The following is a 14,303-nucleotide window of genomic DNA, read 5'->3' on the forward strand; positions in this document are numbered from 1 at the left end:
AAATATCATATCTATGGAGTCTGAAGCGTTTGCTTTGAAACAAGACAAGATGAGACATCTGTCCTTATAATTGGGTGATCTACTTTTCATTATGAGAAATACTTACAATATGTAAGAAATCTGTACTTTTGAACATTTTCATGTCACTCTCTCTGTCAGCCAGTCCCCTTGACTCATAATCTTTGCTAATTATGTGGTTGTATTCATTTTCAGCTTAATTCTGTTATCAGTACAGCTAACGTTAGATTTTGCCAATAGCTCATTCTATATTCAAATTGAAGACTCAAACAAACTTTGGACTTAAATCTGTGATTGACTTCCTTTCAATCACATTCAGATTGGGCATATCATCTTCCTATAGAGACTGCCATGTCTGAGTTACACAGAAATTTTTGACAGAGAAAACTATTTCTATGTATTTTCTTACAAAACCAAATCATACCTGTATTACTGAAAAAATGATGGTCAAAATATTAAACTTCCTAGTATTTCTTTTTTATTTAACATAAGATTTTTATTTATGAGAATTAAATAGTGCTTATTATCCATAATATTACAAATATGAAATGGCAAAATTATCAAAAGAAGTTGAGTTGGAGCCTAAATACGTTAAATCTTCTCATTATAGATGGTTTATAGCTAGAGCAACTACCTACTACAAAATCTTTTTGTTATTTATTTTTACATTTTTTAATTGATATAATTAATCATTACTGAGCTTCTATTTCCTTATTCTAAGACTTTCCATGTTCCTCCTCACTCTCAAATTGATACCCTCATTTTTATTGTTACATTCTATATGTATGTGTGTGTGTGTGTGTGTGTGTGTGAGAGAGAGAGAGAGAGAGAGAGAGAGAGAGAGAGAGAGAGAGAGAGAGAGAGAGAGAGAGAGAACAAATGTAGGAATACAACTTGCTGTGTCTATTTTTGTGCATATGGTTTCAGGGTTAGCCAGTTTGTATTGGAAAACATTCAGGATGCCCTCTCCCTGGAGAGAGGGTAATTAATTCTCCTTCTCCCATCTGTCATTACTTGCCTGTGATCCTTTGGCTGAATTTGACCCTTCAAAATTTCCCCTTTCCATGTCAACATGCCCACTGATGTTGCCATTGTTCCTTATCTTGTTTATATACCATAGTAGACTTTCTGGTATTCTGGCTCTTATAATCTTTCCATGCCTTCTTCTGTGATGTTCTCTGAACCGCAGATGTGGGAACTTTGATGTAGAGTATTCAGTAGGTTTGGATTTTTCACAATCTGTTGGTCTCCACTTGCTGTATAGAGAGGCTTTTTTATGAACTATAATTATCTGTGGTTATACAATTAATATTTAGAATGTATTAAGGGATTATTCTGGTTTAGCAAAGTGGCAGTAGTGTAATATTTTATAGAATCCATGATTTCATAAGCCCAGTGAAGCTGGCTAGGTTTCTGGTATTAAGCATGATTTCCTTCTTGTTGACTTTGTCTTAAGTCTGCTTAGACTTCTGATAGTTACTACCAACATGTGCATGCCACTATTGCACATTTATGACTATCTTTGCCAGGCTGGTTATTGTTGTGTATCATAGTTGTAATAGCTATGTAAGATTATTGGTTGCTTCCCTCCCTTGTCAGCTTGCATAGAACACTCTGCTGCTATAGAAACTAGGCCAGAGGAAGGAAGCTTTCAGAATAGATACAGCTAGTCCTGTGTCCCGAGTATGCAGTGTCTTCATCAACAGTGGTTTACCTCGAATCTCTTAGAGGCAGTAAAGGGCAAAAACAAACAGCCTTTATAGTTTTGAGAATTTTTTTGGACTACCATAACCAAAAGGATTTTCCTCATGCCTAGAACTAGTATATGGTTCTTGTGGGGCCCATTGTCAGTCCAAGTGGCAGTATTATATGTATTTTTTTATAATTTTAGGTAAATATAAAGTAATATGATTTCTTGAAGCTTTATCAGAAAACCTGGGTGATATTCTTTGACCCTCATCCCTCTTTCTCACCTCCCTTTTCCTCCTCAGCCATATCCACATACCTATTTTTCTAGTTTCCTCTTGACATCACCTCCATTCTGATATTTTCAAATAGAGAAATGTTGGTCCACCAAATCCACATTTATTTATTATTGCATAGTATATGGATGTCTCTGGTTGAATTTAATAAACACCATGTTCCTCTGTAGACACACTAAACCCTTGTCTTTCCCTCCTCAGGTTTTAAGAAAGGGAATGGCTTCTGAGAACTGTACAATTGTCACTGAGTTCATTCTGTTGGGATTGACTGATCGTGCTGAGCTGAAGATGGTGCTCTTTGCCTTATTCCTGGTGATTTATGCTGTTACTTTGGTAGGGAATCTGGGCATGATTATCTTAATCCGAATCACTCCCAAGCTCCACACACCTATGTACTTTTTCCTCAGTTGTCTTTCATTAGTAGATGCCTGTTATTCATCAGTCATTGCACCTAAAATGTTGATTAGTTTCTTGGTGGTGACAGAAACCATCTCCTTCTCTGGCTGCATTGTACAACATTTGTTTTTCGGAGTGCTTGTTACCACAGAAGGCTTCTTGCTGTCAGTGATGGCTTTTGACCGTTATGTGGCCATTGTCAACCCCTTGCTATATACTGTGGCCATGTCTAAGGGAAAGTGTAACATGCTGGTCATTGGGTCTGTCATAGGTGGAACTATTAACTCTTTGACACATACCATAAGTTTGGGTAGGTTGTCTTTCTGTGGGCCTAATGTAGTGGGTCACTTCTTCTGTGATATCCCATCACTGCTGATACTCTCATGTTCTGATACCTCTATGAATGAATTTTTGCTCTTGATCTTCTCTGGAGTTATTGCCATTGGCACTCTCTTGATTGTGGTCATATCCTACTTATTCATTGCTGTGGCCATTTTGAGAATCCGTTCAGCTTCTGGACGCAAGAAAGCCTTCTCTACCTGTGCCTCTCACCTGACTGCTGTGACTATATTCTATGGCACCTTGAGCTTTAATTACATTCAACCAAGTTCCCAGTATTCAGTAGAACAAGAGAAGGTGGTGTCTGTGTTCTATACATTGGTGATTCCCATGCTAAACCCAATGATTTACAGTCTCAGGAACAAAGAAGTGAAAGAAGCTGCAAGAAGAGCCATAGAAATGAAATTCTCCTTATGCTAATTACACAGTAGCAACATTTCTGTCACATTTATCACTAGTCTTCACTCAGTAACATTTACATTAACTCAGTAAATTCTAGATTTTGTGTTTAATAATTATATTCTCAATGCTTATTTTTGACATGAAGAAATAAGTCTGAAAGTCAAATAATCTGGTGTGTAATTTCATTTAAAAAGTAACTTAAATGTATTTTGTTTTAAATACCGTTATTATTTGAATTAATTAGTAAATATAATTTTAAAATGTTTTAAAAATTGAAAATTAAATAAATACAAGAGTGCTTGATGTCTTTTGGCAATAAATAACAACTTTTCTAAAGAATAAGAAGTTCTATATTTATTATATAGATTTTGTGTTTAAAATCTACATTAATTTTTAAATACTGGTGAAATTTCTATCTAATAAGGCAATTTAAATGATGGTATTATATTACTTGACATATTTTACTTTGTATTTATTAATCTATTCTCCTTTCTCTTTAGACATGAAACAATTAGTAAGCAAATATAATAGCATAGAAATAAACAGTATGCATTATTTCTAACATCCTAATAAGAGATTTATATGCGGGATGACAACGCTCTATAGTAGGTACAATTAGGCACCTTTTTTTAAAAAAATAAAATTTGTTTATTCTATGTGTTTTTTGCATCATGTATCTTGATCCCATTCATTCCCCATCCCTTTGTATTTGCCCTCCACCCCTGCACACTCCCCTGAATAAAACAAAATTCATGAGGAAAAAAATGAAGAAAATAAAATGAGAAAAATAAAAAAGGAAAGGAATTAAAAATCTTATGGAAGGCACATTGTGACCCAACTAGTCATACCATATATCCCTTGGTTCATATATCTCTACTTGCAAGTGTTCGTTGCAAATATTCACTGATCTGATCCCTGGTCTCCACTACAGTTCGATTCTGAGCACACGCTAACACTCTTTCTGGACATCCCATTGGCACACTGTGTTGTAGAGATCTTGCAGCTTTGGATTTGTGGGTCAGGTCCCTTCACCTGCTCTAGCAGGTCATAGATGGGGTGGATATTGGGGCAGGCCAAGTCATAACCCTGGGTCTGGGCCTGGGCAGCTGTAGGGTTGGTTTGTAAAATGGAAAGTTGGGACAGCTCTCCCATGGTCACAATTTCGGTGCTGGCTCACTTACAACTCCACTAACAGGGTTGACTCTATTGTGCTTCCCCGGGTGGGGTGCAAGGCTTGCTCTCCTGAGTGTTCTAGCTGGTAGGGATCACAGATAGTTCTCCAATTCTTACAGGACCAGGTCTCCCACTTGTCTCTGGCATTGATGGAGAGGGCACTTCTCCCTTGCCCATGTCACCACAAGAAAGGTGGGTAATGGGAACAGCTTTCTCATGGTCACAGTTTCAGAGCTGTGTTGGCTCACTTGTGCTGCCCTGACAAGGTGCAGGGAATTAGATACCTTTTTAACCCTTGTTTATCTTTAGGAATTTCTTTCACAGTCTGAATATATACAGACATTCAGAAGTCGTCAAATAATTTGATAATTATAGTATGTACATGCCAATCTGGTATGAATTAATTGTTTATGTAACTAGATAATATCTACTTATGTAAGAGCACACACACATCATACTAAAAATACTATGAATAACATCACAGTGGATTCTGTATATTGAAATACATTATATTATCTACTACATTCTGCCTTTTATACCACTCATATATTTAAATGCAGATGTTTAATTAAACAAATGTTTCACATTGATAAAGCGAGTTTTCATTCCTGCCCCCTACCCTGCAGTATTTTAGACACTCCATATGCCAGAAGTCAATTTCAAAGTTAAAAGTACAATTTAATATTTCTTTTCCTTAGCTGCATCAACATATATTTATAAAAAGTAGGCCCATTGATTTTCTTAAATGAGAATAAAAGGCTGTGGAGTTCAGTGGATAGAGAGGAAGGAAGGATTTGGGATGAGTTAGGTGAGGGAAAAGAATGCTTGGAATATATGGCATAAATTCTTTTAAATACGAGAGTTAAAAGGTAGGTAATTTTGCATATAGAGTTTTTAGTATCACTCAGTGCTAGTAGGGGGTTTAAAGTAATGATGTTGTTCACTAACGTATAATGGAAGTCATGTTCTACATATAATTCCTAATATGGCTGTGGGTCTCTGCATCTGTTTCCATAAGTTGCTGGATGACACCCCTCTGATGGTTGGTGGGCTAGTCACCAATCTATGAGTATAGCAGAATATTGTTAGGAATCATTTTATGACTTTTTTTCCAGTTGTGTTTGGTTTTATCCTGGATCTCTCAGCTAGTCTGTCTCTGGTTGCACTATTAGGCATGGGCTCCCTCTAGTGGCATGGGTTTCAAGTTGGACCAGTCATTGGTTGGCCACTCCCACAAGTTCCGAGCCCTTTCACATCCTGCAGGCAGGACAGATTGTAGGTTGAAGGTTTTGTGGCTGAATTGATGCCCCAGTCCCATTGCTAGGAACCTTGCCTGCTTATAGAAGAAAGCCAGCTTGGGCTCTGTATCCCCTACTACTAGGAGACTTTGCTAGGGACTGTCCCCTGCACTGGGTTTCTACTTTGACTCACCCCCTGAAAAATCCCCAATTCTAATTGTCTCTCCCAATAGTCTACTCTCTCCCTCTGTCCCTTCCACCCCCTGCCTGATCTCTCCTATTCCCAGTCCTACCTGGCCCCAGTCCACCCACAAAACCTATTCTGTTTCCCCTTCCTGTGGAAATTCATGTCCTCCATTGATCCTTCCTTGTTATTTAGCTTCTCTGGGTCTGGATTATAGCATGATTATCCTTTACTGAACAGCTAATATACACTTATAAGTGAGTACATACCATGTTTATCTTTTGGGGTCTGGGTTACCACACTCAAGATGATCTTTTCTAGTTCCATCTATTTGCCTACAAATTTCATGATGTCATCATTTTTAATAGCTGAGTAATAATCCATTGTGTAAATGTACCACATTTTCTTTATCCATTCTGTAGTTAACTTCCTAGGGTTGGAGTTTTCCTTTTAGTGCCTTATGTTAGGCTGGATTTGTGGATAGATAATCTCTGAATTTGACATTGTCATGAAATATCTTGTTTCTCCATCTACAGTGATTAAATATTTTGCTGAATATATTAGTCTGGACTGGCATCTGTTGTCTCCTAGAGTCTGCAGTATATCTGTCAGGGTTCTTCTGGCTTTTAGAGTCTTCATTGAGAAGTCAAGTTACTTGACCTTTTTCTCTTGCAGTTTTTAATATTATTTCTTTGTCCTGTGTGTTTAGTGTTTTGATTATTATGTGGCTAGGTTTCTTTTTTCTGGTTCAGTCTATTTGGTGTACTGTATTCTTCTTGTACCTTTATAGGCATGTCCTTCTTTAGGTTAGGAAAATTTCCTTCTATGACATTGTTATATATATTTTCTTGGTTTTAGAGCTGGGAATCTTCACCTTCCTTTATTCCTATTATTCTTAGGTTTGATCGTCACTCTGTGTCCCAGATTTCCTGAATGTTTTGTTAGGATATTTTTTAGCTCTAACATTTTCTTTGGTTGATGAATTTATTTCTTCTTTCATATCTTTAATGCCTTATTCTCTCTTCCATCTCTTGAATTCTGTTGGTAATGCTTGCATTTATAGTTTCTGCTCACTTACCCAGATTTTCTCCATTTTCTGAATTCCCTCAGTTTGTGTCTTCTTTATTGCTTCTATTTTGATTTTCATGTCTTGAATAGTTTCCTCCACCTGTTTTTTTTCTTCTTGGCTTTATGTCACTCTTTAGGGGATTTGTTGATTTCCTCCAGTTTTTTTTGTTTGTTTTCTCTTCATTGATTTCATTAAGGGAATTTTTATCTGCTCTTTAAGAACCTCTATCACCATCATAAAATTGGTTTTAAGATTTTTTTCTTGTGCTTCTGCTGTATTAGAATATTCTTGGCCCTCCATAGAGCTATGGCTGGGCTCTGGTAGTGATATAAAGTGCTGATTGTTGTTATTTGTATTTTTACACTTAAGTTTAGGCATCTGGATTTGGAGTGATTATAGGTCTAGATGCCAGTTTCTAGATTTGGCTTTTTTAAATGCCTGTTTTCTTTTTTAGTTTCTGTTTCCTCTCTGGTCTTCTCGATCCCATGGCATATGGTTGAGTAGAGGGTCTCTACCTGCATTGGAGGTTGTACTTCTGATAGCCTGGATCACCTCTGGTGCAGCAGGTGGTTGCTGCCCAAGTTTGGAGCTGAAGTTCTGGCTATGCATGCTTGTGGCTTCTAAATTGGCCGGGGATCCTTCGGGTTTCAGGATGTGGGCCTGGGCTCTGGGTAGTAGAAGGTTTCATCCAAAGGTGTGGCAATTTTATTGATTTTATAAAGTTTATAAATTTTGTAAAAACACAAAACTTGTTTTCTTTTAATTAATTAATTAAAATAATTAGTTGTAGTTTATGTGCATTAGTATCTGACTTTGTGTTTTTATGTGCATCATGTGAATATGTATGCTTGTGAAGACCAGAATAGGAGATGGGATTCCACTAAACTTGGATTTACAAATGGTTGTGAGCCACCATTAAGATGTTTTGAACCAAATCTGGATCTTAAGCAACATCAACAAATACTCTTAATAGCAAAACTAACTCTCCTGCCTCAAGAGATATTTTTAAAATGATAAATCAAACATTTTAACTCGTTTGACTTTTAAAATAAGAAGGAATATTTAAATAAACCAGAAATGAAAATTGAGACATTGTAAAGGTTATTCCAGGTGAAAGGATTATGGTGAATTAAACTGACAAAATTCAGTCAATGTTACATAAATAAGAAGCTATAAACAAAGTCATAGGAATCTGTTACCTCTAAGGATTATATAAAGCACAGCTATAGTAACAGAATATATCCATAATCATTGAGAGAATAGCATTGAAACAAGTAGAATAAAATACAAAGTCAAGATGTGGTACAAAAATCAGTAAGAAACACCCCAACAGAGAAAAGGCCAAGGACCAATTGTTATACACTTGAATGCTACCAAAATTTCCAAGAGTGAAACATTGCAATCTTTAAAAAATTCCTTCATGACTTTACAGCCTGCCATAGAGATACTTTCACATGCATGAATCATGCCAGCACTATTAACAATAGTTAGAAATAGCTCCAGGAGTCCAATTAGCAAGAGAGAGGAGGGATTATATGAGCAAGAGATATTGAGACCATGATTGGAAAAAGCAGAGGGACAAAGAGCCAAACTAGCAAAAACACATGAACTGTGAACCAATAGCTGAGGAGCCCCCATGGAACTGGACCAGGTCCTCTGAATAAGTAAGACAGTTCATTAGCTTGAACTGTTTAGGAGGCTCCCAGGCAGTGGGACCAAGACCTGTCCTTGGTGCATGAGCTGGCTTTTTGGAACCTAGGGCCTATGCTGAGACAATTTGCTCAGCCTTGGTGTAGGGAGGAGGGGACTGGACCTGCCTCAACTGAATGTACCAGGCTGGACTGACTCCCCAGGGGAGACCTTGCTGTGGAGGAGGTGGGAATGGGGGGTGGATTGGGGGGGAAGGCTGGGGATGGGAGGAGGGAGGACAGGGGAATCTGTGGCTGATATGTAAAATTAAATTAATTATAAAATAAAAATATATATAAAAAAGAAATAGAACCAGTCTAGAAGCTAATCAGATGAATGATAATGACAAATATACATAATGAAATTTTATTCATCCAAAAAGAAAAATGAAATTATTAAAGTTTGAGGGAAATTAACAGACTAATTACTATTATATTATTGAAGTGTCTCTGACTTAGTAAGAAAAGCATTGCATTTTCTATCTTATATAAAATTGTGGTTATGCATGCTTATATGCATGTATTTATATAAGTGTGAGTAGGCCTAGAAACTAGAAAGTAGAACCCGAGATGGGAACAGAGTGATTTATGGAAAGGAGGTAAGGAGAATAATATCATCTCCAAGACATTAACAAAGAAATTACACCACTAGAGGTGAGAGGTTCACACTGGAGGGAGGTAGGGATATGGAGGAGAGTAACTAGGGAAGAAGATAAAGCCAAACAAATTGTATATAAGCATGCCATGGTAAAACCCGTTATCTGTGTGCTAATTAAAACATACCTAAAACAATACTAATTTATTTCAGGAACCACAAATAAGAGAATACTTACATCATGTTTTATGAAGACAGAATCACCCTAATACTAACAAATATTCTGCAAGAAAATATAGATGCCAGCCAATATTTTTGATGATTATATAAAGTTGATGATCCTACACATATGTATATACTAGCAGCACTCAGTAGATTCATTGGGTTAGAAAAACACATGTGAGTTTCCAAAGAAAAGGGGCAAATAAGAAAGGAGTTGGCCAATCAACCGTCTCACCCATTCAGAGGGCCTGATCCAGTTGGTGACCCCTCAGCCATTGGTTCATAGTTCATGTGTTTCCATTCGTTTGGCTATTTGTCCTTGTGCTTTACCCAACCTTGGTCTCAACAATTCTCGCTCATATAAACCCTCCTCATTCTAGCTAATTGGACTCCCAGAGATCCACCCGGAGCCTAGCCATGGATCTCTGCATGCAGATCCCTCAGTAGTTGGATGGGGTTTCTAGCACGACAATTAGGGTGTTTGGCCATCCCATTACCAGAGTAGGTCAGTTCGGGCTATATCTTGATTGGCTTGATCTGTTTGGGAGGCATCCAGGCAGTGGGACTGGGTCCTATGCTCATTGCATGAGTTGGCTGTTTGAAACCTGGGGCCTATGGAGGATCGCTTCGCTCGGCCTGGGAGGAGGGTACTGGAACTACCTGGACTGAGTCTACCAGGTTGATCTCAGTCCGCGGGGGAGGCTTTGCCCTGGAGGAGGTGGGAATGGGGGGTGGGCTGGGGGGAAGGTGAGGGGGGCTGAAGGGGGGAGAACAAGGGAATCCGTGGCTGATATGTAGAACTGAATTGTATTGCAAAATAAAATTAAAAATTAAAAAAAAAGAAAGGAGTTGGAAGGAAGTGAGTGGTAGTACATTTGATCTTAAAATAATATATGCATATATTAAAATAAACATACAGGTAGCATTATACATATTGAATAGTTTGTATTTAGGGATATACATTTATGTATATTTACACGTATCCTTGTGGTAACAATCAATGAAGAAAAAAGAGGTAATGAATTTCAAGGAGAGTATAAAGACTTATGGGAGGATGTAGAGGGAAGAAAGAAGGGAGAAATGTTGTAATTAAATTATAATCTCCAAAATAAAGAAAAGAAATTCTCAAACAATAAATGTTAGAAAAGAAAATGTCAATAAAACATTAACACAAAAGTTTTAAGAACATTTTAAACAAGATCACAAGGCATAATAAACATAGGGGTATTCTGTTAGTGGGATATAAAGATATTCCCACTGAAATGAAAAGACAAGAAGTATCACCAAATATATAATAAAAAGAAACTGTTTTGGACTCATAGAAGATGTGCAGATTGCTGCAACCACTGTGGACAAACAAAATAGAGAATATTAAATATTTTATTTAAAAAGCATAACATAATCTTGCATTCCTCCTCTGAGTACACAGCTATGAAGTCACTGTCTCATAATCTGATAAAAATAGCTCACTCCATATTAATTTCAGCAATGCACATCTATGTACATGCATAGTAAATTATTATTCAACTTTAACATAGAAAGTAGAAACATCAATTTGTGATAACAAAGGTTAGCCTATAGAAGATCTTGCTAATGAAGATAAGACTCTGAACAAAACATACTACATGATCCACATGTGCATGTGGAAATTCAAAAGAATAGTGAACAAATTACTAAAAATGGAAGCAGACAGTAAAAAATATGTATGGCAGAGTACAGAGTGTCAGGTTCAATGGATATTCTAGAGAGCTAAGATATAGCTTGAGTATTATAGATAATAGAATACTAAAATTTCACAAAAAGATTTCACACACAATTATACAATTAACACTGTATGAACTGAATGAGCTATATTTATGAATATATGTGTATATACATACACATAAATATATGCATGCAAAAACAGTTAAAAACAGACAATGAATTTGAAGGATAGTGGGGAGGGGTAAATGGGAGGGTTTAGAGGAGGGAATGGGAAATCTCACAAAAAATTAAAAATCTTCTAAAAAATAGATAGAATAAAAAATAAATGAAAAACTATGCTGATATGAAAGATAAAGAATGTGATAAAATACAAGTTTTCTTAGTGACAAAAGAATATTGCAAAATAGAATTTGCCTTTTTATAATTTATTGTAATGACATATAATACTGAATATTAAGTGTTAATTTTAAATTGATTCTTTAATACCCTGTAGAAGGCATTTTTTACCTCCTTGTTCCTTAAACTGTAGATCAAGGGGTTAAGCATGGGGATTACTAAGGTATAAAATACAGAGGCTATTTTATCATTCTCTAAGGAGTGAGTGGATTTAGGCTGCAAGTACATAAAGAGTAGAGTTCCATAGAACACCACAACCACTGTCAGATGAGACCCACAGGTAGAAAAAGCTTTTTTCCTGCCTTCTGCAGAATGCATTCGACATATGGCTAGCAGAATCAGAATGTAAGATCCAAGGACTACCAGAAGAGAGGTGATCAAATTCAATGCTGAAAATAATATGATCAACAATTGTATTTCTTGAGCATTTGAGCACAGCATAGGTAACAAGAAAACATCATCACAGTAGAAATGGCTGATGATGTTAGAGCCACAAAAAGTTAGTGTGAAAATCTTACTAGTGAACAGCAGAGCCTGGAAGGTGCTGTAGAGGTATGGAATGCCCACAAGCACATGGCAAAGTCTTTGAGACATGATCACATTGTAGAGCAAAGGGCTGCAGATGGCTACATAGCGATCATAGGCCATTGCGGACAAGATAAAGAGTTCACTGATAATGAACATGAGGAAGAATGACAACTGTATGGCACATGCATAGAAAGAAATGGTTTTTTGATCCTCAAGAAAACCAGCCAGCATTTTGGGACAGATGACAGTGGAATTCCCAAGATCAATGAAAGCCAAGTGTCTGATGAAGAAGTACATGGGTGTGCATAGCTGAGAGTCCAGCTTGGTCAAAATGATCATGCCCAGGTTGCTCACCACGGTGACAGCGTAGATGATGAAGAAGACTCCAAACAAAGGGAGCTGAAGCTCAGTGCTCTGTGTGATTCCCATCAGGATGAACTCAGGCAGTGAGGTTGTATTCTTTTGACCCATTTTATACAATTATGTCCTCTAGAAGAAGCAAACATTGTTTTCAATTTTTATTAAGTTGTATTTCTAGGACGAACAGCTGCTTTGTAAATAATAGGTCACAAACAAAATTTGTACGTGATCTTTTAAATGAATGTATACACTATTCTACTTCGCAAGCAAAGTTTTCCAGAAGACATATACTGATGTATAATAAATTTACATATCACAATTTTCAATCATACATATGTCAAACATGGATATTAATATTCAAATGTTACTTTACACAGAGCTTGGTTTGTTAGAATGAATCTTCATTTTGTCTGAATTTTGTATGGAATGTTTGTGTTCTTGAAGAATAAGACTATGATAGAATGAAACAATCTTCTTGACTATTATAGTTCCTTAAATATTTCTAAGTTTTGGGAGACATTGAAATAGAAATACATAATTGGATATCTTTATAAATATTCCTAAATAAATGTATTTTGCCTAGAGTCAAGTGTGTTCATTTTAATATTCTATGACAATTCCCCCCCTATTTTGCTCATGCTATTATGGGTGCATTGATGAGTGGGACTGCACTATTTTCCGGAATTTCATAATGATGAATTGAGAGAACACTTATCATTCAATAATAATTTCTAGTCTGTTAGAGAAAAGTCATCTGAAAACAGCACAATATATGGAATTGTGCTTGATATTGTATGAATAAAATATCTTGCTAATAAATATTGTGTGTGTGCTTCAATGAGATTTAGGTATTGGTTGCTTGTATCTCAACTTGCACTTATAATTTTATTTTTATTCTTCTCAATAGATTATTCATTTATTTTAAGCTTCCAGATACAATGTTTGGATACATTTCTGCTAAAATATTAGTATTCAAATATTTTCTTTGTATATTTTTGCACAATGATTTTATAGCACAATATAGAAATGGCAGGGACTTAGGAAATATTTACTTAGCATATTTTTACAATATGTACTACTTTTTACTCACTAATACAACTGAATGAAGGACTATTTATAAAGTTAGACATCGTGATTGAATATATTTCAGTGGTATTTCCTCTTCATTTAATAAATTTGCACAATAAGCTGAGAAGCATAATATTTCTTTGAGAGAAGTTAGTGAAAGTACATTAGCCCATTCCACCCCATTACTTCCCTGTATTGGTTCAGTCCCTGGTCAGTGAGAACCTTCACCATTGTCAGCATGATTTCCCATTGTAGGAGTAATCAAGAGTTTCATGCTCAGTCCAGTAAAATGCAGAGTAGGCTTGTCAACACGGGCAGCACTAGTGTTAGCCTCCTAGCTGCCATCCAAGCATCATTGCTAAATACTCAATAAAAATGTTTAGTACATAAAATATTTTATGGAAATGTTCATGCTAAAAACTTCTTTTGCAAATGTATCCTTTTCAGTAGGAAATTTTATCAAGTATATATTTCTTGTTTGTATTGTTTGTGTTGTAAATTTATATCTACTCTTAAGCAAAGTCAGTTTATTTTAAATGTAAAAATAGCATTTTGTTGTTTATCATTATATAGGATTCACACCAGAACTTATTTTTTCTTTATATTTAAACCAAATAGAAGCCATTCTATTTGCTTCTGAAAGTAATTATTTTACTATTTTCTAATGTGTGAGATGATTGATGAATTGTTGATATATCTCCCACTACTCCTCATAAATACAGTGGATCTGGGAGATCTGTTCAAATGACAAAATTTAATGTCCTATGTCCGCAATGAAATTCCATAAGAAACACAAGTGAATGTACTGTTTGTCATGTGTTTCAAGGAATCAAAGTGTGCCAATAGCAAGAGGCCACGCATGTTATGAACATATTTGCATGCTGGAGTCTATACTAAATACAATAAATCACTTACCTTCCACAAAAGGATCAAATTCTCAT

General features: G+C 36.1%; 2 protein-coding genes across 2 annotated transcripts; one reads left to right on the forward strand and one right to left on the reverse strand.

The window, feature by feature from the left end:
* The first annotated feature begins 2,207 nt into the window (after positions 1-2,207).
* On the forward strand, positions 2,208-3,155 carry LOC128102277 (olfactory receptor 1052). The gene has a single exon (XM_052725865.1). It carries the CDS (start codon positions 2,217-2,219, stop codon positions 3,153-3,155), a length of 939 nt encoding a protein of 312 aa, XP_052581825.1. The 5' UTR covers positions 2,208-2,216.
* Positions 3,156-11,463: 8,308 nt separating this feature from the next.
* On the reverse strand, positions 11,464-12,405 carry LOC128101653 (olfactory receptor 8K5-like). The gene has a single exon (XM_052724955.1). The coding sequence runs from the start codon at positions 12,403-12,405 to the stop codon at positions 11,464-11,466; it is 942 nt and encodes a 313-aa protein (XP_052580915.1).
* Between the last annotated feature and the right edge of the window lie 1,898 nt (positions 12,406-14,303).

This window comes from Peromyscus californicus, unplaced genomic scaffold (genome assembly GCF_007827085.1).
Source record: "Peromyscus californicus insignis strain IS unplaced genomic scaffold, ASM782708v3 Scaffold_7__1_contigs__length_154581171, whole genome shotgun sequence".
Lineage (NCBI taxonomy): Eukaryota > Metazoa > Chordata > Mammalia > Rodentia > Cricetidae > Peromyscus > Peromyscus californicus.

Bases quoted from the DNA above. Each gene is read 5' to 3' on its own strand.
- LOC128102277 (XM_052725865.1), top strand. From the start codon at position 2,217: ATGGCTTCTGAGAACTGTACAATTGTCACTGAGTTCATTCTGTTGGGA.
- LOC128101653 (XM_052724955.1), bottom strand. From the start codon at position 12,405: ATGGGTCAAAAGAATACAACCTCACTGCCTGAGTTCATCCTGATGGGA.